Below are 25247 nucleotides of genomic sequence, written 5' to 3'. Positions count from 1 at the left end.
GTTCGAGATTGTAAGCTTTCACTTACATAAGGTCGATCAATCAGCGTACGCTGATCTAATATAGACCCGATAAAAATATGCCTGAACAGTCTATAAGACTAAAGGGACTAAAAGCATTTAACCATTTGCATCTTACTATTGATATCCATACAACAGAGTTCCATTTTCTCAGTTTTTATATTATCTTTTGTTAGTCTCTTCCCACTTATCCTTAGCTGCCATACCGGTATCATTTTTAATCCATACTCTTAAATACTTCATTTTATCATATCCCCATAAATATGGATATTGCTGAGCCAATTTGTTTGGGTACATAATTTACTGCTATGGCTTTTGTTTTAGCTTCATTAATTTTGTATCCCGAAAAGGGTTGAAACTGATGTTCCACAGCACTGTAATGTTCTTTTCTGGTTTTGTCAGGTATAAAATAATGTCATCTGCAAATAGTCAGCTTTTCTTAACTACCATATCAGTTATATCTTTGAATTCCTGAGTCCCTTATTTTCTTTGCCAATGGTTCTAAATATAATGTAAATAAAGGGGAGAGAGGACACCCCTGCCTGGTTCCTCTGCTCAAGTAGAGATCATCTGACAGGAACCAACTCACTTTTTGCCTCCAATCCTTCATATATCCTGCTAATCAAACTTATAATTTTAACAAGGAATACAAATGCTTTCATTGCTCTGCTCATAAAATCCCAACTTACTTCATCATATGCTTTCTCTGCATCAAGACCCACCAGTAACAGTGGTATTTTCTTACATTCTGTTTCTGTCTAGGTCATCACTGTTTGGTTTATGTTATTAAATGTTTGCCTCCCCTCCACAAAACCACATTGATCCTTATCTATCAATTTTGGCATAAAGTTTGCCATTCTTTTAGCCATTATAACTATTGACAAACACTTTACAATTATGATGTAGTATTGAAATGGGCCTGTATGAAGCTGGATCTGATGGATCTTTACCCTCTTTAGGTATTACAGCTACTACTACTATCTTCTAGGATGCTGGTACTTCTCCTCCTTGTAAAATAATGTTAAACAAAACCTTCCATATCCTTACCATTTTTTTCCCCTCCTAGCTTCCAAACTTCCACAGGAATACAACTACTCCTGTGGACTTTCCTGCAGATTAGTTATAGATCACCATTTTTATCTCATCTCCTCCATTCCTAACTTTTAGTAATTCAGCCTCATCTACCTCTAACCTTTGCATATTTAATTCTTCCATAAACATTTCCATTTGTACTGCTTCTTGATTTCCATACTTTTCCGCTTTATACAGGCTTTTATAGAATTTCCAAAATATTTCTAATATTCCTACAGGATCCTTGCTATCCTCTGTTATAAACTCCCTAAGCTTGGTGACCGCCCTTTCTACTTCCTGTTGCCTGAGTAGTTGGGCTAAAAGATTTTGTGCTCTACAGTTATTAGAAAACAGTTGCTAAACAGCAGTCTTTCTAAAGTCATGCATGTTATCAAGGTAATCCCTTGTTTTCTGTTTACCATTCTGTAGTTGCTCCTATTTTTGTTCTGTGAGACTCCCCCTATTGTGCAATACTTTAATATTTGTCAGTCCCTGTAAATTATTACTTCATAAGCATATCTTCCTTACTTTTTATTTCCACCCTAATTTAACATCTCACTCCCTCGCTATATTTTCAGAAGTTTCTATCTTCTCTAATAGCTCCTGAATAATTTCCACTACCCATTTCTTAAATTCAGCAATTTCAACTACCCCACCATCAAGTGGGAAAACTACTCGTGTACCAACTCATTCGCTCAATGTTTTCTGGAATTCATAAATTCCAACACCTTGGATCAGCTTGTCCACATCCCCACCAGGGGCAGCAAAATACTGGACCTGGTCATTACCAATATGGGTAACCGGTGTTCCACACCAGAGATCAACTCCTCGGTGAGATCTGACCACAAGCTAATCACCCTAGACATCCATATCCCACTCCCACCCCCCCATTAAGAAACTACCGTAAAAAACTACTCCAAAGCCAACTTCATGCTTCTTAAGACAGAAGTGGCAAACTTCACGAACCATGGTCGGTAAATAGAGGTATGACTGCTGAATCTTGCACAAAGGCACTGTATAAGCACATACACGAGTGCATGGATCGTACCATCTCCAACAGAACCAAGGCGCCATCCTCCAAAAAAGGAAGACAATTTGGTGGTCCCCTGCCATAAACAAACTACAACAGAAGGAAGAAGTTGTTGCAAAAAGAGTAAAATCCCAAGATTGGAGGAACTCCCTGATCAGCCTCAGCAAGAAGCTGAGATCCCTCATAAAATCCTCCAAAGCCAGTTATAAAAATAAAATTGCCATTGATTCCAAAGACAACCACAAAGCATTCTACAGCTATGTCAAGAATCTCAATGGCAACACTCAGATCTGCTCTGAGCTAAAGCACAACGGTACTAAATATACAGAACCAACCAATATTACCAACATCCTGGCAGATAGGTTCAGTGCTAACTTTGCCCCCCTCTCTCACCCTCCAAAGGGCCCATCTTTGCAAAGTCCCTGTAATCACAGACGAACAAGTAAAACCACACTCTCCAAAGCCAAGAACACAGCAACGAACCAGATAACATCCCAGGCTGCATACTGCACGAACTACAGAACGAACTGGCACACCACCTACGCACCATGTTCAATAATAGCCTCACCTCAGGCTATGTGCCTACTGAATGGCACACAGTGACTGTTACCCCACTCCATAAAGGGGGTGCCACCACAGACCCCAGAAACTACCACCCCATTAGCCTGACGAGCTTGGTCTGCAAGGATATGGAACGTATCATCTTGAAGCTCATAAACAAAGACATAGATAACCTCCAAACCCTGGTACCCACTCAGTCTGGGTTTGTAAAAGGTAGGTCATGTCTACTAAACCTGACTGACTTCTTTGAAACAGTCACTAGGGCCATAAACGAGGGCAAGGTAGTGCACACAGCCTATTTTGACCTCGCCAAGGCTTTGGATACCATCCCCCACTCTGGAATTATAGATAAACTTACTAAACTGGGCATAAATCCCTATGTTACAAGATGGGTGGTGAACCGGCTCAATGACAGAACCCACATAGTAAAAGTAGCCGACTCCAAGTCCGACTTCAGACCAGCAACTAGTGGAGTACGACAGGGTTCTGTCCTGGGTCCTCTCCTGTTTGGCATCTACTTCTCTGAAGTGCAGGCCAACACAGGAGGTCTTTGACTAACAAAGTTCACAGATGACTGCAAACTGGGAGCCATAATAGAATCATCTAATGATGCAGACATTCTACAAAAGGGCCTCACAGAGACAGATGCTTGGTGTCAAAATCATGGCCTCAAGCTCAATGCCAAGAAGTGCATTGTCATCCCCTTTGGGAATAACTCGGTACTCATAAACTACCAAATAGCCGGTAGCTCATTAAACAGTGAAAGTGTGATGAGACCTCGGGACACAGGTGGACAGTAGTCTCTCCTTTAATAACCACATTGCCACAGTAGTCAGGAAATCCTTCTACGTGGCACATGTCATCACAGAAGGGTTCTCCTCTAGAAAAAAGGAGGTCATTGTTCCTCTCTACTCATCCCTCATCAGACCCATTATAGAGTACAAATGCCCCGTTTGGCATGTATCTCACAAGAAACCTACAATTGGAAAAGCCACAGAAATACTTCACTACGAGGATTACCAGCCTCAAACAGATGCCATACGCAGACCATCTCAAAAAACACCTGCTCTATTCCACTGCATATCACCTACTCAGAGGAGATCTCTGCTTAACATACAAAGCTATGTCAAACCCAGAGCTGTGGACATGCTACACTAAGAAATCCCAGTCTCTCCGAACCGCACACTCCAGGGACCTAAACCTTGTTACCACAATAAACAGAACATGCTAGAGACTTCCCATACTCTGGAACAAACTACCCATTCATGTCAAGCAAAGCTTCCCATCTTGACTGGATGGAAAATGGAAAATTCACCCTGGAGATCACTTCTGCGGCACTGCTTGACAGGGGCACAGGAAAATAATTTTTTGGGGGGGCAAAAGCCAGGGAACCTTTTTGGATAGGCTTATATAGGCCCCAGGGCCAATAGCCTAGTACCTACCTATGAACTTATGAAATTCCTCTCTTTTCAACAGACAAATGGAAAGCGCCAGTGTCTCAATTTTACTTCATTACCCTGTGTTTTTATTTTAGTTATTATTGGCACAGGATCTGAAATAGTTACTGAGTGCATATAAAGACCTTCAATTAAATGTACATGTTCCTGTGAAATTTAAATTCTGTCTAGCTTAGCTCAGTTTTGTATCTTAGGGAATAATATATAAATTCTCTCTGAATTCCTAGTACTAAATTCACATCTTCCATACCAAATATTTTCATAAATCTCTTTAAAGATCTACCCTCCTTTGCTATATTTCCCTTTCTGGGTCCCTCAGACACATCTTCACTGCTGCAAATCAAAAGCCTATAAGTAATATTCCTTGCTGAAAGCGGATTATTTCTCCAAGAATTTTCTATAGTTCTATTATAGCAGTTTTCAGTGGTATATAAATACATGCCAATGTAATCCTCCTCCTCACTTGCCCTTTAGTAATACAAACCTACCTTTACAGTCTTTTTCCCTCCTCTATTATTACTAGAGCTCCTCTTGTAATTAATACAAGAACTCCTCTCTTTCTTTGCCCCAGGTATTCTGCTGAGTAACCATCCTGAAAAACTTTCTTTATCAAATTCACATGTTCAGTTCTTTTCCAAGTGTGTCTCCTGTGGCATAAATATTTGCACTCTACATTTTTTAATACAGTTCACTGCTCTTTCTTTTTTGTACTTATCTGTGAGACCATTAGCATTTAAAGGCATTACAGAAATAACCATATTCTTGAGGGATTATTATTCCCACCTTTTATGTATTACGGCTTTTTGTTAAATATCTAGTTCCAGCTTTTGTGTTGCATGCATGCACTGTTTGGCAGGTTAATCTTTTACAAAACTGCTTCTTGCCCTCTCTATTTGAGCTTATGTCACAGCTTGCCGAACTTTTTGTTTTACTGAAAACCCTCAAATAAAAATACACACACACATTACCCCCTAAAACCTACTAACTTAATAATAGCACACAAAACTATGTACATCTTCAAATATTGAAGTTTTACCCCCCTAACAGGAAAGTACAGTTGTGTACCCACCATAAATGTAGATGTTCGAGTGTATTCACTGTTGCAGTCATTACACTTGGGTTATCCTGCTGGCAGGCTACCCGCAGTCGGCCAGAATTCCAAAGTCTAGGCCCGTCATCGGTTGCTTTCGGCTCTTCCCTGACGCGAGTGCACCAGGGGTATAAAAGATGTAGCCGACGCTATTTTCTTCAGTTTTTCTTGCCCCAGATATCAGGTGCCCCCAAATAGGAAGGCTGAAAAAATTATGCCAAAAGCATGCATGTACTTAAAGAAACATTTCCTTCATCTACAAGCAAATACACCACATAGGGTATATAGAATTGAGAAGTACAGAAAAGTCCCAGCAAAGAAAAGGGGGATGGTGGGTGGGTAACCTGGACTGCAACAGTGAATACACTCGAACATCTACATTTATAGTAGGTACACAACTGTACTATGTTCATCGTGTTTCACTGTTGCAGTCATTACACTTGGGTTGAATCCCAAAGCTGAGGTTGGGTGGCTGGGCCTAAATAGGATTAGGAGAGACTACCAAACCCTGCAGAACTGCAGTGGCAAAGCCTGCTCTGGATTTGGAGTACAGAGGTAAGTGGTAGTGCTTGGTGAAAGTGTGCACTGAACTCCAGGTTGCAGCTTCTAAGAAGTCTTTGGTTGGTACTCCTCTGAGGAAGGCTGCTGAAGTGGCTGCTGCTCTGGTAGAATGTGGCCTAATGCCATTAGGCACTGATTTGCCATGTTGTGAATATCAGAAGCGAATGCAGTGTCCTATCCATTTTGAAATGGTCTGCTTTGAGATAGGCTTTCCTTGTGATCCTGCAGCATAAGCTAAAACAGTTGCTCAGTTTTTCTGAAAACTTTTGTTTTGTCCAAGTAGAATCATAGCTGTCTGTGTATGTCCAAAGCATGCAGAAGTGTCTCCTCTTTGTTCTGGGGATTTGGATAGAATGTTGGCAGATGAATGGTTTGGTTAAGAGCCACACTGGATAGCACCTTTGGCATAAATGTTGGGTTTGTCCTTAGAGAGAACCTGTCCTGATGAAAAATGATGAAAGGTTCCACTGCCATTAATGCCTGTAACTCTGAGACTCTTCTTGCTGAAATTATTGCTAGGAGCAAAGCAGTTTTCCATGATAAGAATTTTATATCAGCTGTATTGGCTGGCTCAAAAGGAGGTAGTGTGAGCTTTCTAAAACAAAATTGAGGTCCCAAGTAGGTATTGGTGCTCTCCTTGGGGGTCTTATGTTTTTTGCCCCTCTGAGGTACTGTCTTAGTAGTGAATGAGAGAAAATAGGAGGTTCCGTATTGTAATGAGCTGAAATGGCCGAGGCATGGATCTTAACTGATGAGAAGGATAGGCCTTTGTCCAGCATCTCAGTTATGTATTGTAAAATCTGAGGTATATTTAGAACAAGTGGTTCGAGTCCTTGTGCCTGGTTCCAAGCACAGAATCTCTTCCAGTTTTCTGCATAAGATTTCCTAGTCCTGGGCCTCTTGGCTTCTAAAATGACATCCATAACAGCTTTAGAGAGAGGTGTGGTCTGAGAGGCTATATTATCTGCCATGCAGCCAGATTTAAGGTTGAGTTGACTGTGCAGAATCTGATTGTTTTGTTGAGTCAGAAGATGAGGAATTTGAGGTAAAGGCCAGGCTGGGCCTTGAGACAAGCTCTTTAGGATTGGGTACCAGTGCTGGCGTGGGGCAATCAGGATCATTTTTGGCTTCTCTTGTCTGACTTTTAGGAGCACCTTGGGTAGCAGAGGCAGTGGAGGAAAGGCATAAACTGTCAGAGTTTTCCAGCTGAATGATAGAGCATCCACTTTCCATGCTTGTGAGTGATAAGTTCTTGTGCAGAATCTCTGTAGTTGTGAGTTGTGAGGGGAGGAAAAAAGATCTCTGTCTGGGCGTCCCCATTTCCTTGTTATCATGCTGAAGACCTGTGGATTTAGTTTCCATTTGTGAGGATCCATGAGATTTCTGCTTAGTTCGTCTGCCAGTGTATTTTTCATTCCTGGCAGGAATTGTGCCTGCAGATGTACTTGATACGTCAGTGCTGTGTTCCACAAAGTCATGGCTTGCCTGCATAGGGGGTAGGAATGTGTGCCCCCTTGCTTGTTTATGTACCACATAACTGTGGTATTGTCCGTCTTTAGTAATAGTTGTCCTGGATGTAGTAGAGCCTTGAAGGCTGTCAGAGCATTCTGTACAGCTAGCATTTCTTTTTGATTGATGTGAAGATGCATTTGTTCCTTGGGCCACATGCCCTGAATACATTTTCCTGCCATGTGTGCCCCCCAGGCATAATCTGATGCATCTGTTGTTATTGTCTGCCTGGTTGTGGGTAAGGTGAAAGGCTGTCCCTTGTTGTGGTGACAGGCCAGTGACCACCATCAAAACTCCTGTTGCAGGCAGGGAATTAGAGTTATTACTGTTTCCAGGCTGTGGCAATGTTGAGTCCAAACACTTTTTAGATACCATTGTAGTTTCCTCATATGCAGTCTTGCATATGGAATTAGTAGAATGCAGGATGCCATGAAGCCCAGGGCCTGCAGAATTTTTCTTGCAGGGAGCTGGGTCTTTGTTGTCATCATTTGAAAGTAATGAGTCAGTTGCCTTTGCTTGTCTGGCATGGGATAAGCCATCTGGGCAGTTGTATTTAAGCTTGCACCCAGGAATATTATCTCTTGCGAGGGCACTAGTTTTGATTTCTTTTCGTTTACTGTGTACCCTAGGCAATCTTTTTACAAACGCCAGATGCTCTCTGCTTGAATGAGGCAGTCGTCCAAGTAGGGATATATCTGAATTCCTTTTTGTCTGCAAAATGCAATTACTGGTGCCAGGCATTTTGTGAAGACCCTGGGCGCAGTAGATAAGCCAAAGGGCAGTGCAGAGAATTGGTAATGCATTGAGCCAGCTATGAATCTGAGGTATCTTCTGCAAGATTGTCTGATTGGGACATGCAGGTATGCCTCCTTGAGGTCCAAAGTAACCAGCCAAGCATTCTTGCCCAGCATGGGTAGAAGCTGCTGCTGTGTTAACATTTTGAATTTTGGAACATCCAGGAAAGTATTTAGGATTGACAGGTCCAGAATTGGTCTCCAGGGTTTGTCCTTTCTGGGTACCAGGAAAAGTCTTGAGTAAAATCCTTGTCCCTGTTCTTGCTGTGGTACTCTTTGAATAGCTCTCATGGTCATGAGAGCAGAAATTTGTTTTTGTGCCTGTGCCCACTGGTTTTGTGGCAGGTCCGGCATACCTTTTGATTTTGGAAGGTTGTGAAATCGGAACCTGTAACCCTGAGAAACAATATTCAGTACCCATTTGTCCTGGGTGATTATGTGCCAATTTTGTGAGAAAAGTGCTAGCTTTCCCCCTAAGGGTGCTGCCAAAAGTTAAGTGCTTGGCATTTGTAGAGGGAAGTCATTGGGACTGTTTACTATAAGGTTTTGATTTGTCTTCTCCTCCTTTGGGGGCTGAAGCACCCCATTGTTTAGGTCTGTAGGAGCCTTGGGGCTGAGATCTGCCTCTTGGGCATCTGTATCTGCCTCTTTGTGGCCAGTCTGACACCGGAAAGGACCAATTTTTTGAAGGCCAGTTTCTACTAAACCTAGGTGGTTGAACCTGTAAGAAATCCTTTACTGTCTGCATTGATTTTGCTTTATCCTCCATTTTCTTTAACACCTCTTCTGCCTTAACACCAAACAAAGTATCATGCTGTAGTGGAGCATCCAATAATTTTACTTTAACATGTTCAGGTAAACTTTGTTCTTTCAACCACGCATGCCTTCGAATGACAGAGCCTGTAACTGCGGCTCTACAAGAAGCCTCTAATGAATCAAATCCACATTGCAGAGTATGCTTTCCCACTTGTTCAGCTGCATGCAATAAATCCTGCATTTCCTTATTGTCAGGACTTTCTGAGTTTGTAAGCTTTCTCTGTTTTAACAAAGACATGAGATACTGTTGATATTTAAGCACGTGAAACTGGCAGTTTAAAGCCCTTACAGCTAAAGTAGCAGAAGTGTAAACTTTTTTCCCCATCTATCCAGAGCTCTAGAATCCCTATCAGAGGGGACAGGGTTTTTTGCAGTGGAAGCCTTAACCCCTTTGGGACCCTGAGAAATTGTTTCTGGGTCAGCAGCAGGGTTTTTATAAAGAAATTTATGAGAGTCTGGGACCCTGTAGTTCCTTGTCTGGCTTGACTGGTGCAGGGAGTAAAGAATCAGGAAACACACTGGATTCAGAGAAAACATCATCAACAATATCAAGCACAGGGGGGATAGCCAGGGGCCTGTGCTGAGGCAATAAAAAAAGTCCCCGAGCCTTTTCTTGGATTCTGAATAATTCTGGCTCTCCCAATGGAAATGCTCCCTCATGGTGTGCAAGGTTTCCCCAAAAGAATAATCCTCAGGCGGAGAGGATGAAGGTATAGATTCTTCTGCATCAGAGTCCTCATAGGGAGGAAGAGAATATCCCTGATCTGAAGAGGAATCAGAGGAAATAGAAACCTGGTCAGTTGAGTCATAGTCAGTGTCTCGCCTAGGCCTTTTATCAGGAAGGGGATGGGAACCCCTGATCAAAGTAATTAGGTCCTCGGCCATTTTAAGCATCTGTTTCTTTGGCATGGATGACTATCCAGGAGAATGCTGTACTTGTTTCCTTGTCTTTAATGGTGTTTTTGACTTTGTCTTGGCTGCTGTAGTGAACTTAATAGTAAGCTGTGAAGGTCTGAAAACACCCTCAGAAGCTGATGCCTGCTCAGCGGCTCCGGACCCAGCTGAGGGAATAGTTTCCGCAGGCCCAATAACTTGAGTTTCCAGAGGCCTAGGTGTCTCCACGTGGGAGTCGGATACGGCCTGTGGCTCTGAGGTAGCGGGTGTCAGGGGCTGCGAAAGCACCTCACTGAGAACCGGCGACTGGCCTACAAGAGGCTTCGTCGTCAGTTTTGGACATCGGATGCCTGTCCTTTTCCTTGTCTTTGCATTTTTTTATGAATTCCGGTCGGCTGTTTCGACGGCATTATGTGGTTAAACCTTCGTCCAATGTAATGTAAAGCAAAATCAAACCGACGCTTAATAGTGCGTTTGTTGAATCTAGCACAAAACAGACAACTAGTAATGTCGTGGTCAGGGCCTATGCAAGGAATACAATAAGAGTGAAAGTCCTTATGAGGTATTTGCTTCCCACAAGAAACACAATTGTTAACTTTTACTGACATCGGTCTGGAGCAAGAAAAAGTTTCCCCAATGGGGTACTTAGCTTTATTGAAGACTTTGGTTCTGAAATTCGGTTTTGAAAATCTCAGGAGTCGGCCGACCGGCACTTGCGAAATGCTTTTGCTTCGGGCACTGCGCAGCAAGAAAGACTGAAGAAAATGGCATCGGCTGCATCTTTTATACCCCTGGCGCACTGACGTCAGGGAAGAGGCGACAGCAACCGACGCCGGACCTAGACTTTGGAATTCTGGCCGACTGCGGGCAGCCTGCCAGCAGGATAACCCAAGTGTAATGACTGCAACAGTGAAACACAATGAACATCAAAAGTTCCAAACTGACAGCCATACACACAGACTCGAGCTAAACAGAAAGACAGCTTATCCATGCTAAGAAGCATGGTAGAGCCTGTGATTCTATTAAGTGCTGTCCGGTTTTGCCTTATTTTTATAGCTCTCCCAGCTGGGAAAACACCTGAATACTTTCAGAAAGCAATTTCTCCAAGCCATTTTTCTTTAACAGATTGTCTGATAGTGACATGAAAACCAGATACAGGATGGTTTACCAGAAAAAAAGACCTTATAATATTCAATATTCTTGTTCATTTACTTGCTTTCTGTTAAACTTGTTACTATATAAATCTAATGGCCTTAACCCAGTCATTCCCCTCTGCAAGAATGAGAAAAAAGCACACTAATTTTTCTTTTATCATGCTCTTTTAACCAGATCTTTTTTTTGTTACATTGCAGTGCTTACCTTTCTTAAAACTCAACAAGGAGAAAAAGTGAAGGGAGAAACAAAAAGAATAAATGGGAGCACCTATTTACATTAGTATCCCCATTACACTTAAAAATAGCTGAGAAAACATTACTTTATAACATGAAGAAAAAAAAATCACACATCACTTAGGTAATACTGTTATGAAAAAAAAAATTGTTTTACTTACTGTTAACCCTCTTTCCCTCTCCTGAGTCCTAAATGCATTTTTACTATAAAAAGGTCTAGCTTGTTTTCTCATAGCCAGGTATGGAACATGCACACGATGTGCCCTTTCAATTAACAATTCCTGTTGTGGAATACCAGTCCAGTTGCTCATCTCTGCATTCATGGAATTTATAGTCTGTTCCTTCCAGCTTCTCGGGTACAGCAGAAAATCACAGAATTTCTCTACATGCTCTGTCCTCTAATTCTATTTTTTTGAAACATTTCTTCTTCTGCAGTCTCGTACTCAACCAGCCTTTTCTTCACTTCAACCTCTGAATTTTGCAGTTTTATCATGTCATCTGAGTATCTGTTTAAAGTTTCTTCCATTTTTTCCAGCCTTTTGTTGTTTGAGTTGATATACTCCATCATTGTTTTAGTCAGGTCTGTATTCATTTGCTTTATACTTTCCTCAAGGTTACAGGGAAGTCATGTCTGGGGCTTGCATTTCTTTTTGCGGAACAGCTAAAGTACTTTTCACAGCAAGTGCTTTTTCATCACCTTTTGTAGCTGATTTTCCTTCATGTCCTTTGTATTTCATTTTTCCTGGCATCCAAGCAGTGCACTTACCAGTTAGTTACTGAACTTTTTCAGAAATCCAGGTCCACTGGCTTTCTCTGCTAAGTTTCAGTTTTCACACTGGGAGAGACAGAATTAAGCTGTTACTCAATGTGCCGCCATCTTGGAAGCCTAGCATAATTAAATCTTGATCTTGAAACTGAGTAAGTAATCATGTAATCATGAATGTGAACAGTGTGTATATGTGAGAATGAAAGGAAGCAAAATTCTTCATGGTAGTCTGAAGCAAGGATACACATTTTTGAAAATGAAAAATAGCAAATATAAACATGCCTTGTACTCAAATTCAAGCCACATTACAAAGTAAATCAAACCTTACATTCATATCACCAATGCAATGCTCTGATTCGAAAAATAGACAAGTTAACCACAAAATAATGTAATTTAAGGAAAAAAAAAAACATGTCAACTGGCTAAAATCAATCCTGAGAAATGAAGTGCCAAACAATGAAAAGCCTGTGGAACATCTTTCTTTAAGTGACACATTTCATTAAATAATGGACAATCACACCAAATCAATAATGCAGTGTTCTTTGTAGGATAAAGGAAAGTGAAGTACCAGCCATAACTAATACTGTGGTTGGCATAACGGTTCATGTTTTCACCTCACACATACAAGATACTGGTTTTGATTTTGACCTCTGATTATTGGCTAGGCTTGCAATAGTCTGTAGACTGACAGTAAAGGTACTGCAAAAACACTGGTGGTTTAGGATTTCACTCTCCCTCTGTATTTTTACATGATTGCAAGACATAGTTCAACTTCAAGAGTAGTTTTTAAAAAAATGTGCTCCCAGAATACACTGAGTTCATAGAAATGCATTAAAACAGAAGAAAAAGGAAAATTCTTACTGGAAGATAAGGTGCTAAAGCTCCACATGACTCTGCCACCAACAATCTTCTTTCTGGGTACTTGTGATTAATCTAGGGGACAAAAAAACAGAAACACTATTTTCTGAGTATTCTGTAAGACTAATCAGACAGTAAAACAACGATCATTCAGTCTATACCAAGTACTGCACTAGAGAAATAACTGCATTATTGCTTAAAACTTCTTTATTAAGCTGCAGAAACTACAAAATGAAAATTGACATCTGTGTGCCTTCAAAAGCGTCTCACCCACTTATTCAAAAACATTTTATAAAAGGACACCATATTTCACCCTTATCTGAGGTCACTACTCCACATCAAGTCCACCTAACAGTGGCTTGCAGAGTGGGTTACCGTTCGATCACTGAAAATGCCTGCTTTTACAAAGCTATCACCGGACTATTAGCCTGTTTTGTATCACAAGTAATATAAGAGGCATTTTCAATGATCAAACTGAAACCATTCTATTCGATGGACATGATGAAGCTCAGGAGAAAGTATTTTCTTAAATATAATTCTGTAGTTGTAGCTCATGGTGTGTTTTTTTTTTTTTTGGGGTTAAAAATTAAAACAAAGAATGAGGTTTTAGGAATATTAAAATAAGGAACTAACCTCTAAGCTTTTTGGGATTGGCTCCTTGTTTTCCATCTCCCAGATTTTCCATCAATCAGCCCCCTGGCACCCTCCCACCATTGTCTACAAATGCTTTAAATAACTGACCTGTTAAATTTAATGTAGTGGAACAAGAATACACATCCATCCACCTATATACTTAATTGAATAAAATACTTGTCCACCTACCTACTTAATTGAATAAAATACTTGAAACTTCAACAAAAGTAACTTTATTCCTCCCACAGAGAGGACATCAAAAACAGTCTCTCCTAGATCTGCTAGCTAAAGTGATTTTATGATCCCAGGATGTGCCATGTCAGCTCATCCTTAAAAGAGGAACGGGCTAATCCACATCCTCCTGTGCAAGCAAATATTCCGTGTCTGGTGCTCTAGCCATAGTGTTAAAACAGTCAAAATTATGACAGTCTATGTGAAAGCCAACAGCAAGGTTTTGATAAAGATCTTATTTGCTCCAGATTCAGGAAGATCTAGCAGCTACTTTACTACCCAAGCCTATGGAACATAGGCAACAGACAAGTGAGACATGGACAGAAGCCCAATTAGGAAGAGAACATTCTTCTGTCCCACTTGTCTGAAACCTTAGACTTCTCACCAGAAGGGAAAGTAATGAGATCTCTGGAGCAAATACAAAATCTAAAAGAATTTTTTTCTAAGTCCCTTTTGCCCCAGTGAATACTGACAATAAAGCCTCCCCCAAATGGACTCAAACACAAACACATTCTTTCTTCTATGGTGAGGAGTCCCTAGAACCACAAAAGTGAGAATCATCTAGAAGAGTTGTCAGACAGCCATGAGGGCTGCTTCCGTCCTTGTAGGCATCACAGCTATGAGAGCATTCTGAATAACCTAGCCTCATCCCCTAGGTGGAGGAACAAGCTATCTACATCATGCAAGAAAACACAATATCTTATCTCTGCGACTGTACACTTCTATGCATGCACTAACAAAAGCTGCAACAAGACAGTGACTTCGTGGGCCAAAAGTCTGCCCTAGGATGCCTATGCAATGATGTCCCCTCCTCAGAAGAAATGCAGTACTAGGCATCCTGCTGTCGCACAGGAAGAGCACTTCCATCCTCCAAACAGTGTCAAGTACCAAAGCTGCCAAATGAACTCCAGCTGTCTGAAATACTGTCAGGATTTATATTCTTATGACACCACAGTTGGTGTTGAGATATAAAAGTCACACAGCAGTATGCCCTAGGATGCAAGTCTTCTTACTTTGTGACTTAAAGTACATTGTCTTTCTTAGGAGTGCAAGAAGCATAAAATGGATGATTTCAGGCTGCCTAGATAACACTCATAAGGGCAGGCTCCTTGGAGGAAGAGACAAAAGCTTCATCATCCGTCTTGCCCTTATAACAAATACGTTTCTGGGTGGAACACAAAGGAGCCAGGTAGCAGTACATAGGGGACTTCATCAGCCTGAAAGTCTTCCCAATAGATGCGTCATCTGCTAAGGAGCCATGGAAATAGAAATTCTATCACTTTTCTTGGAGGAAAAAGGAACTCTTGTTTGTTTACTTGGGGGGGGGGGGCAACTAGCAGCAAACAGAAAGCTCTTCTTTACACTAGATTCTCAGTCAAAAATCCATATCTGCTTTACATATAATTGGTCAACAGGGTGATGGCTGCATACCGGAACTGGGTAATGGAGCCTGTTGCTAAAGAAGCAATATCCGAGGTATTGCAAATTCCATACCTGTGTTTATAAAGGTGCACTACCAAATCCATAAAGTATTCCATCACAGTTCAAACAGTTTACTTGAACTCCATATACCCCTAGCTGGTGAGGCTTTGCAAGCTGGTGTGGGGGCAGTGAGCTAGGCAGAAAGTACAGTTGTGTACCTACCATAAATGTAGATGTTAGAGTGTATTCACTGTTGCAGTCATTACTCTTGGGTTATCCTGCTGGCAGGCTACCCGCAGTTGGCCAGAATTCCAAAGTCTAGGTCCGGCATTGGTTGCTGTCGCCTCTTCTCTGATGCCAGTGCGCCAGGGGTATAAAAGATGTAGCGGACGCCATTTTCTTCAGTTTTTCTTGCCCCAGATGTCAGGTGCCCCCAAAATGGTAGGCTAAAAATATTATGCCAATAATTATGCATGCAGTAAAATAAACATTTCCTTCATCTACAACCAAATACACCACATAGGTTGTATAAGATAGAGAAGTATAGGTAAGTCTCAGCAAAGAAAAGGGGGATGGAGGGTGGGTACCCTGGACTGCAACAGTGAATACATTCGAACATCTACATTTATGGTAGGTACACAACTGTACTATGTTCATCGTGTTTCACTGTTGCAGGTTGAATCCCAAAGCTAAGGCTGGGTGGCTGGGCCTAGATAGGATTAGGAGAGGCTTTAAGGCCTTGCAGAACTGCAGGGGCGAAGCCTGCTCTGGATTTAGAGTAGAGAAGTAAATGGTAGTGCTTTGTAAAAGTGTGCAATGAACTCCAAGTTGCAGCCTCTAAAATGTCTTTGGTTGGTACTCCTCTGAGAAAGGCTGCTGAATTGGCTGCTGCCCTGGTAGAATGAGGCCTAATGCCCTTGGGCACTGATTTGCCATGTTGTGAGTAGCAGAAACGAATGTAGTGGCCTATCCATTTTGAAACAGTCTGTTTTGAGATAGGCTTTCCTTGAGATCCTGCAGCATATGCCACTAAAAGTTGCTCAGTTTTTCTGAAAGCTGTAGTTCTGTCCAAGTAGAAGCGTAGTTGTCTGTGTATGCCCAAGGAATGCAGAAGTCTCTCACCCTTATTCTGTGGGTTTGGAAAAAAGGTAGGCAAATGAATGGTTTGGTTAAGGGCCACACTGGACACTACTTTAGGTATAATTGTTGGGTTCGTCCTTAGAGAAACCCTGTCTGGATGGAAAATGATGAAAGGTTCCACAGCCATGAGTGCCTGCAACTCTGAAACTTGTCTTACAGAGGTTATTGTTAGGAGCAGAGCTGTTTTCCAAGATAAAAACTTTATATCAACTGTATTGGCTGGCTCAAAAGGCGGCAGTGTGAGTTTTTCCAAGACATAATTGAGGTCCCATGCAGGTATTGGGGCTCTCCTTGGAGGTCTTATGTTTTTGGCCCCTCTGAGGTACTGCGTTAGCAATAGATGGGAAAAAATAGGAGGTTCCGTATTGTAATGAGCTGAAATGGCAGAAGCATAAATTTTAATTGATGAAAAGGATAGGCCTTTGTCCAGCATCTCAGTTAGGTATTGTAAAATCTGAGGAATATTTGGTACAGATGTGTCAATTCCTTGTGCCTGGTTCCAAGCACAGAATCTTTTCCATTTTTCTGCATAAGGTTTTCTGGTACTGGGCCTCCTGGCCTCCAAAATAACATGCATCACTGCTTTAGAGAGAGAGGTGTGCTTTGAATGGTTACATTATCCGCCATGCTGCCAGATTTAGGGTCCTGAGTTGGCTGTGCAGAATCTGATTGTTTCACTGGGTCAGTAAGTGAGGAATTAGAGGCAATGTCCAGGCTGGGCCTTGAGACAAGCTTTTTAGGATTGGGTACCAGTGCTGGCGTGGCCAGTCTGGGGCAATCAGAATCATTCTTGGCTTCTCTTGTCTGACCTTTAGGAGTACCTTGGGGAGGAGAGGCAGAGGAGGAAAGGCATATACTGTTAGACTTTTCCAGCTGAATGACAGAGCATCCACTTTCCATGCTTGCTTGTGATAAGTCCTTGTGCAGAATTTCTGTAGTTGGCAGTTGTGAGGGGAGGCAAATAGATCAATGTCTGGGCATCCCCATTCCTTTGTTATCAAGCTGAAGATTTGTGGATCCAGTTTCCACTCATGAGGATCTGTAAGGTTTCTGCTTAGTTCGTCTGCCAGAGTATTGTTGTTTCCTGGCACGAATTGTGCTTGCAGGTGTACTTGATAAGTCAATGCTGTGTTTTACAAAGTCATGGCTTGTCTGCAGAGGGGGTAGGAATGTGTGCCTCCCTGCTTGTTTATGTACCACATGACTGTAGTATTGTCCATCCTTATCAGTAGTTGTCCTGGATGGAGTAGATCCTTGAAAGCTGTCAGGGTATTCTGAACAGCTAGCATCTATTTTTGATTGATATGTACATGCATTTGGCTTGTGGACCGTGTGCCCATTTTCCTGCCATGTGTGCTCCCCAGGCATAATTTGACGCATCTGTTGTTATTGACTGCCTGGCTGTAGGTAGAATGAATGGCTGTCCTTTGTTGAGGTGACAGGCATGAGCCCACCATCGAAACTCCTGTTGCAGGCAAGGAATGAGGGTGATTAATGCTTCCAGGCTTTGACAATGTTGAATCCAGAAACTTTTTAGTTGAAGTTTCCTCATATGCAGACTGGCATATGGAATTAGCAGAATGCAGGATGCCATGAAGCCCAAAGCCTGCAGAATTTTTCTTGCAGATAACTGGGTCTTTGTTGCCAACATTTTGGAGTAAGAAGTTAGTTGCCTTTGTCTGTTTGGTGTGAGATAAGCCATCTGGGCAGTTGTAATTAAGCTTGCACCCAGGAATATTATCTCGAGGGGGTACTAGTTTTGATTTCTTTTTTTTTTTTTTTTTTTTTTTACTGTGTACCCTAGGCAAATTAATAATCTTTTTACGAACGCCAGATGGTTTAGTAGAGTGTCCTTGTTCTCTGCTTGTATAAGCCAGTCGTCCAAGTAATGATAAATTTGAATTCCTCTTTGTCTGCAAAATGCAATTACTGGTGCCAGGCATTTTGTGAAGACCCTGGGTGCAGTAGATAAGCCAAAGGGCAGCGCAGAGAATTGGTAGTGCATTGAGCCAGCTATGAATCTGAGGTATCTTCTGCAAGACTGTCTGATTGGTATATGCAGGTATGCCTCTTTTAGGTCCAAAGTTACAAGCCAAGCCTTCTTGCCGAGCATGGGCAGAAGCTGCTGCAGAGTTAACATTTTGAATTTTGGAACGACCAGAAATGTGTTTAGAAAAGACAGGTCCAGTATTGGTCTCCAGGCTTTGTCCTTTCTGGGGACCAAGAAAAGTCTTGAGTAAAATCCTTGTCCCTACTCTTGCTGTGGTGCTTGCTGAATGGCCCTCATTTGCATAAGGGGCGAAACTTGTTTTTGTGCCTCTGCCCATTGATTGTGTGGCAAGTTTGGCATACTTTTTGCCTTTGGCAGGGTGTGAAAGTGGAACCTGTAGCCCTGGGACACTATATTCAATACCCATTTGTCCTGGTCGATCATGTGCCAATTTTGAGAGAAAAGTGTTTGTTTTCCCCCTAAGGGGGCTGCAAGAAGATAAGTGCTTGGTGCTGGCAGAGGCAAGTCATTGGGACTGTTTCCTGTATGGCTGTGCTTTGTCTTCTCCACTTTTGGAGGTGGAAGCGCCCCACTGTTTAGGCCTTTATGAGCCCTGGGGCTGGGATCTGCCTCTGGGACGTCTGTATCTGCCTCTTTGTGGCCTGTCTGACACTGGAAAGGACCAATTCTTTGTAGGCCAGTTCCTGATATATTTTGGTGGCTGAACCTGTAAGAAATCCTTCACTGTTTGCATAGATTTCGCTTTGTCCTCCCATTTTCTTCAAAACCACCTCTGCTTTAACACCAAATAAAGTATCATGCTGTAATGGAGCATCTAATAATTTTGCTTTAACATGATCAGGCAGAGTTTGTTCCTTTAACCAAGCATGCCTCCTAATGACAGAACCCATAACTGCGGCCCTGCAGGAGGCCTCCAGAGAATCACAACCACATTAGAATGTATGTTTTCCCACTTGTTCAGTTGCATGCAATAAATCCTGTATTTCCTTATTTTCTGTACAATCAGAATTAGTCAACATTTTCTGTTTTAACAGTGACATTAAGTATTGCTGATATTTAATCATATGAAATTAACAATTTAAAGCCCTCACAGCCAAAGTAGCAGAAGTGTAAACCTTTTTCCCCATCTGTCTAGTGCCCTTGAATCCCTGTCAGAAGGGACAGAGTTTTTTGCGGTAGCGGCCTTAACCCCCTTGGGACCCTGAGAAATAGTTTCTGGGTCAGCAGCTGGGTTTTTATAAAGAAATTTATGCGAATCAGGAACCCTGTAGTATCTATCTGGTTTAAAAGGAGCTGGAGGTAAGGAGTCTGGAGAAAGGCCGGACTCTGGAAATACATCATCTACAATGTCTAGCACAGGGGGAATAGCAAGAGGCCTGTGCTGAGGAAGTAAAAGAAAATCTCTAAGCCTTTTCTTTGATTCTGAGTAATCTTGGCTCTCCCAGTGGAAGTGCTCCCTCATGGTATGCAGGGTTTCCCCAAAAGAATAATCCTCAGGAGGAGAGGCTGAAGGAATGGATTCTTCAGCATCAGAATCCTCATAGGGAGGAAGAGAGTATTCCTGTACAGAAGAGGAGTCAGAGGAAATGGAAACCTGATCTGAACAGTCAGAGTCTGTCTCTTGCCTAGGCCTCTTGTCAGGAGGGGGATGGGAACCCCTGATCAAGGTAATAAGGTCTTCGGCCATTTTGAGCATCTGTTTCTTAGGCATGGAAATCTGTCCTGGAGAATGTTGTACTTGTTTCTCTGTCTTTAAAGCTGCTGTAGTCTTTGCTTTTGAAGCTGAAGTAGGCTTTACATATAGCTGTGTAGGTCTGAAAACACCCTCAGAAGCCGATGCCTGCTCAGCGGCTCTGGACCCATCTGAGGGAATGATTTCCGAGTGTCCAATACCTTGAGTATCCAGAGGCCTAGCTGGCTCCACGTGGGAGTCATCAGCAGACTGTGGCTCTGAGGTAGTGGGTGACAGGGGCTGCGAAAGCGCCTCAATGAGAACCGGCGACTGGCTTAGGAGAAGCCTTGTCGGTTTTGGATCTCGGATGCCTGTCGTCCTTTTTTTCCTTGCATTTTTTTAAAAACTCCGGTCGTCGGCTGTTCCAACGGCATTATGTAATTGAATTTTCAGCCAAAGTAATGATAAGCAAAATCAAACCGACGCTTAATAGTGCGTTTGCCGAATCTAGCACAAAACCGAGAGCTAGCAACGTTATGATCAGGGCCTAGGCAAGAAATACAGTAAGAATGATAATCCTTATGAGGTATTTGCTTCCCACAAGAAATACAATTGTTAACTTTTTCTGACATCGGTCTGGAGCAAGAAAAAAAGTTTCCAACGGGGTACTTAGCTTTAATGAAGACTTCGGATCTGAAATTCGTCTGTGAAAATCTCAGGAGTTGGCGACCAGCACTTGCGAACTGCTTTTGCTTCTGACACCGCACAGCAAGAAAGACTGAAGAAAATGGCGTCGGCTGCATCTTTTATACCCCTGGCGCACTGACGTCAGGGAAGAGGCGACACAGCAACCAACGCCGGACCTAGACTTTGGAATTCTGGCCGACTGTGGGTAGCCAGCCAGCAGGATAACCCAAGAGTAATGACTGCAACAGTGAAACACGATGAACATCAATCCTTGCTCAAGTGGTATCACTGACTGAGCACAAAAGGACTTGAGCACCCACTTCATTACATGTACGATCAAACACTCAACAATGGGAAAGGCAGAGCATACAGAGTGCGTTCCCCTTAAGGTTGCTGCCAGGTGCAAACCTCTTGCAGAAATTCAGTCATTGACAAATGACCCCCCTGCCCCCTTACTAGATAATGGGGAAATTTGATTTCACAAGATACAAGAGATCACCTCTATGGTGGATGATGCATAAGGAAGATCAAACTAATTTCTGTAACACAGTTCCTAAGATTTTTGTGTTACTCCTGCACCAGCCTGGGACTTTGTGCTGAACCTTCATACCAGACCTCAGAAGGCACCCTCCAGTGCTGCCACCTATACAGACCTGAATTAAGTCTTGAGCTTTTCCCTTCTTTTGTGGGTGGATAAGTTGAAGCACTAACATTTACACCAATGCATGACACTGTATTCCTAAATCAAGTGGTCCAGACATCATTGATATGGATACTAGGTCCTTGCTTAGTGGTAAAAAGAACGTGTTACATGATTCAGCTTCGCAGACACCAAATGCAGGAAAGTTTGCATTTATGACCAAGATCTTACTGACAGGAAACATCAGAGTGGTGCAGGGAATGAACTTGCTCACAGCCCGATATCCAGCATCATGGTATGTGCTAACATAGTAGTTGAGAAAAGGAATGATAGAAAAATAAACATGCTGAAATGGGGATATCCAAATTGGAAATCCCATGTTACCTACTGTAAAAAGTTGCCCACTGCTGAACATAACAGATATGCAGTCAACCTAACAGATATACAAGTGTTTGGACTATACTTGTAATGTAGTTGTCACCCCCCCCCCCCCGAGACCTGCTGTGCTCATTCAGTGGTTGCACTTTCTCTTCTACTACAATATGTTAAGATAATTTTTTTTTATACATCCCTGTGCTTGAAGACAAGTATGTTTCCTGGCATCAAATGCCAGTACATCATGCAGAACTAAGATATGTTCAGTCCATGTGCTAATCAATCCTACCCCCCAGCCACTCAGTGAGCACAGGACGTACAAGGATGCTGAGACAGTAGAGATGTAAACCACCTACTTCAGCAAGTCTATTCGAAGCGTAGCAGACACAAACCTGATGTATCTAACTTTCTAGGACTTCTGCACAGGGAACTGCCAGGAAATACTACAAGGAGAAGAGCAAACCTCCCAGGAGACTGTAGGCAAAGAACTTGCCAAAAACACTAAGTCATAAGGTCAGATCTTGTAACATCAAGGTACCGGTTGACTAGTTTCCCATAATCAAGGTGCTGGGATTAATGTTTGTAGAATGTTTTAATTGATGACTAAGTAGTTGAGGTACAGATGTCCTCAACAGAGACATTCTTAAAGGAAGCACTGAAAACAGCCATGCCTCAAATGGAATGGCCTTTTGATAAAGGCAGTTTTGCATCACATGTCCAAAGTGCAAAGGAGTATTTCTCTATATCATGACAATTATGTAAAATCCAAGAGATAAAAACCCTGCAAGTGAATGAAATGTAAAGTCAATGAATGAGGTTGCTGCCATTTGGATTTTGCCCTTTTCCAACGAAGCAATTACTTAAGAACTTATTACATTTATTTTGTGAATGCAGGACGCGAGTTATCTTGTCCAGATGGCAACCAGTAATCCATGCAATGAAGCTCAAAGCATTACCACGAGTGAAAGCTGGGAAGGACTATGTGCCAGCTGCCTCTGATGTGACAATAATGCACCCATCCTCAATGACTGCTGCGCTGCACCTTTTGCAGGCCTTACATTCTCAGCCTATAAAAGTGAATTCAATCCTTCCCTAGACAAAACTGAAGTGTCTGCAAGAGAGATCCACAAGCTGACCTCAAGGGAGGCTTGCTTTGAAGGGGTTTTGGCCAGCCTCTAGCCTCCTGTTCTTTAATCCTCTGTCAGTGCTCAAGCACTGGTCCTGGATTTCACGAGAGACCCTTCATCCATTTTATTTTTACTTACTGTTTTTGATTATGTATTTACAGACACTGTAGATTTGGACTTATTTATTTGCACTTTGTTGACTGTGTTAGTTTACACAAGGCCAATGACCTCTTTTCAGTGGGGACACCCAAGATGATATTCATATAGGCTAGGGCACCAGGGAGCTTCACCTAATCTTTTCAATAAATGCAGTGGGATCGTTTACATCCATCTGGGCTACCGCTAACTTAAGGAGATAGGGGTTTTAGTTAAATAATAAGTAACATCAAATTATTCATGTTCTATAATGTCTGTTAATGACTGTCGTATATAACACCAGTTAACATGTAATGTTTTACTTTGTAATACCTTTGCTTTTCTTGTATATTACTAATTTCTAAAATGTTTATGAGAAACTATGGAGCTTTTCTACCTGGGCCTCCAATGAAAAGGGACACTGTTGCCCAGTTGGACTTACCTGGTCAATAACTAGATAACCAAACATCTCATCTGAAGGATGGAACATTCAGAAGTGCAGCACTATCCTTATGCTGCACTGCAGTGTCAGTGCTGGAAAATAAATCCAACTAGCTGGTGTAGGAATAGAACACATCCTTCTGCACCAAAGAGGGGGGGTGTTACCTGTTGAGCTACTAAGACTGCTTACGTCACATACATGTCCACAGTGCTTTGCAGAAGATAGATTTTTATTTTACTGTGTCCTACTGTACATATCTCACAAAGAACAAGCATCATGTTGCCTAGGAAACAAATGAACATAGGTGCATGCAATAAAAATGGATGTATGACTCCTCACTGTTAACAAATTTGCCAAAAGAGGAGACTGCAAATGTCTGCAGCACTGACAGGTGCTGACTGAAAACACAAATAACGAAAACACTTTCTGAAGGGAGCAAGCACTCTGACTGTCATGTATGGGGCTCTGCCCCCTTGTACTCATGAACTTTATTACTCAGCCTTCAAGAATGCTGCAAGCCACGGAATGTCAAATTTCAGATAACAGCAACTTTAGCTGACAATAATTACTTCTGATATTACAAGCAGCACTTTCTGATAATACACACAAGACAACTTTAGTGCCAAAGAACTAAAGTGTTTAAATCACATATACAAGGTATAGGGTTTGACTGTCATCTTTGAAAGAGAAATTGGCTAGACTTAAAATGACTTATAACCAGTACTGGAACCACAAGAATTGTTTTCCACAAGTTATGGTTGAGCAGTTTGTTAGACTTAAAATGACTCACAAGGGCAGCTTGCCTAGTACTTACCTATGAACCTATAAAGTAACATGCTATGTCAGACCTTTAACTTTGTAACAGTCTCATGAGTCAAACATGGATTGGAATACTCAATTGAAAAATGCTGCCATAGTCCAACACAATGTGGTTTATCAGACTACACTAAGTGAAACTGAGATGGAGCAAAACAGACGGATCCTCTGGTTCAGAGGCAGTGTGCCAATCTGGAGGGCTGACAAAGGAGTGGCCAATATCTGACTTTTTAACTAATAGCGTAAGTGTTGATAATTACTCCCCAACCTTTGCGTGAAAGAAACAAAATTATAGGACAGATTACATCTTCTGAAGGAAGAAGGCATGGCTAACATAACGATAAAAGTAGTAGCGATGGTGCAAGTCTACCAATTGCTACATGCTTACAGATTTGAACAATGAAAAGCAACTAAATGCAGCTGAGAATGATCCAGTCTTTTTTTAAGCAGAAAATGGCACTACCTATAGCTTTTCAGAGATATGAAGTCTGCTCATCAGTCACAGATTTCTGAATAACAACAGGCTCTTAGCATTCATCGACTATATTTTTGGAGGTCACCTACATACAACAGACTGACTCCAACAAAAGTAAAGTTGCAAAGTTATTCTAGAAAACTCTTGCATATCAATGAGGGGATTAAATCGACTAGGAAAATCATTAAAAAAGCTGCATTTGTGAATTCTGAAGACCTAATAAAACCTGTACAGATGTGCCACTTGTACTAAGAAACCACACTAAATTTTTGGCAAGCCTTCAATTCACACATTAAGAAAATCTCACAAAAAAAGAGGCTCGTGTCCAAGATGGCTAAATGAGAGCAGCATCTGGTGAAAGCTCTGTGAATGAAAACTTTTCTATGACAGAAAATATAATCAAAAAATTTAATTTTGGGGAAACTTGTTAGCTAATTTTATTCACTAACAGTCAGAAAATATGGCTTCAAGTTCTTCAAAAGCTGCAATTTTTCTGTCAGAATTTACATTGTCTGTTTAAGACAGAAGAGACTTCAACGTGAGCCACTCAAGAAATGGTACTCAGGATTCATGTGTTAAAAAGACACACTATTATCTAGTAGGTGGAATGTATTACTTAAAATAGACA

General features: G+C 41.8%; 1 protein-coding gene across 1 annotated transcript in view; it reads right to left on the bottom strand.

The window, feature by feature from the left end:
• Nucleotides 1–25247, bottom strand: part of RELCH (RAB11 binding and LisH domain, coiled-coil and HEAT repeat containing) — a gene marked incomplete in the record, with an annotated part of 1574926 nt that overhangs the window by 721552 nt on the left and 828127 nt on the right. Inside the window, 1 exon segment of the mRNA XM_044065183.1 lies at nucleotides 12817–12888. Coding sequence (XP_043921118.1) covers nucleotides 12817–12888 — 72 coding nt within the window.

Source organism: Protopterus annectens, chromosome 3.part0 (assembly GCF_019279795.1).
Source record: "Protopterus annectens isolate FY-2018-M chromosome 3.part0, PAN1.0, whole genome shotgun sequence".
NCBI classification, from domain to species: domain Eukaryota; kingdom Metazoa; phylum Chordata; order Ceratodontiformes; family Protopteridae; genus Protopterus; species Protopterus annectens.
The sequence above is the reverse complement of the archived record's forward strand: the minus strand, read 5'-3'. Positions and strand labels throughout refer to the sequence as shown.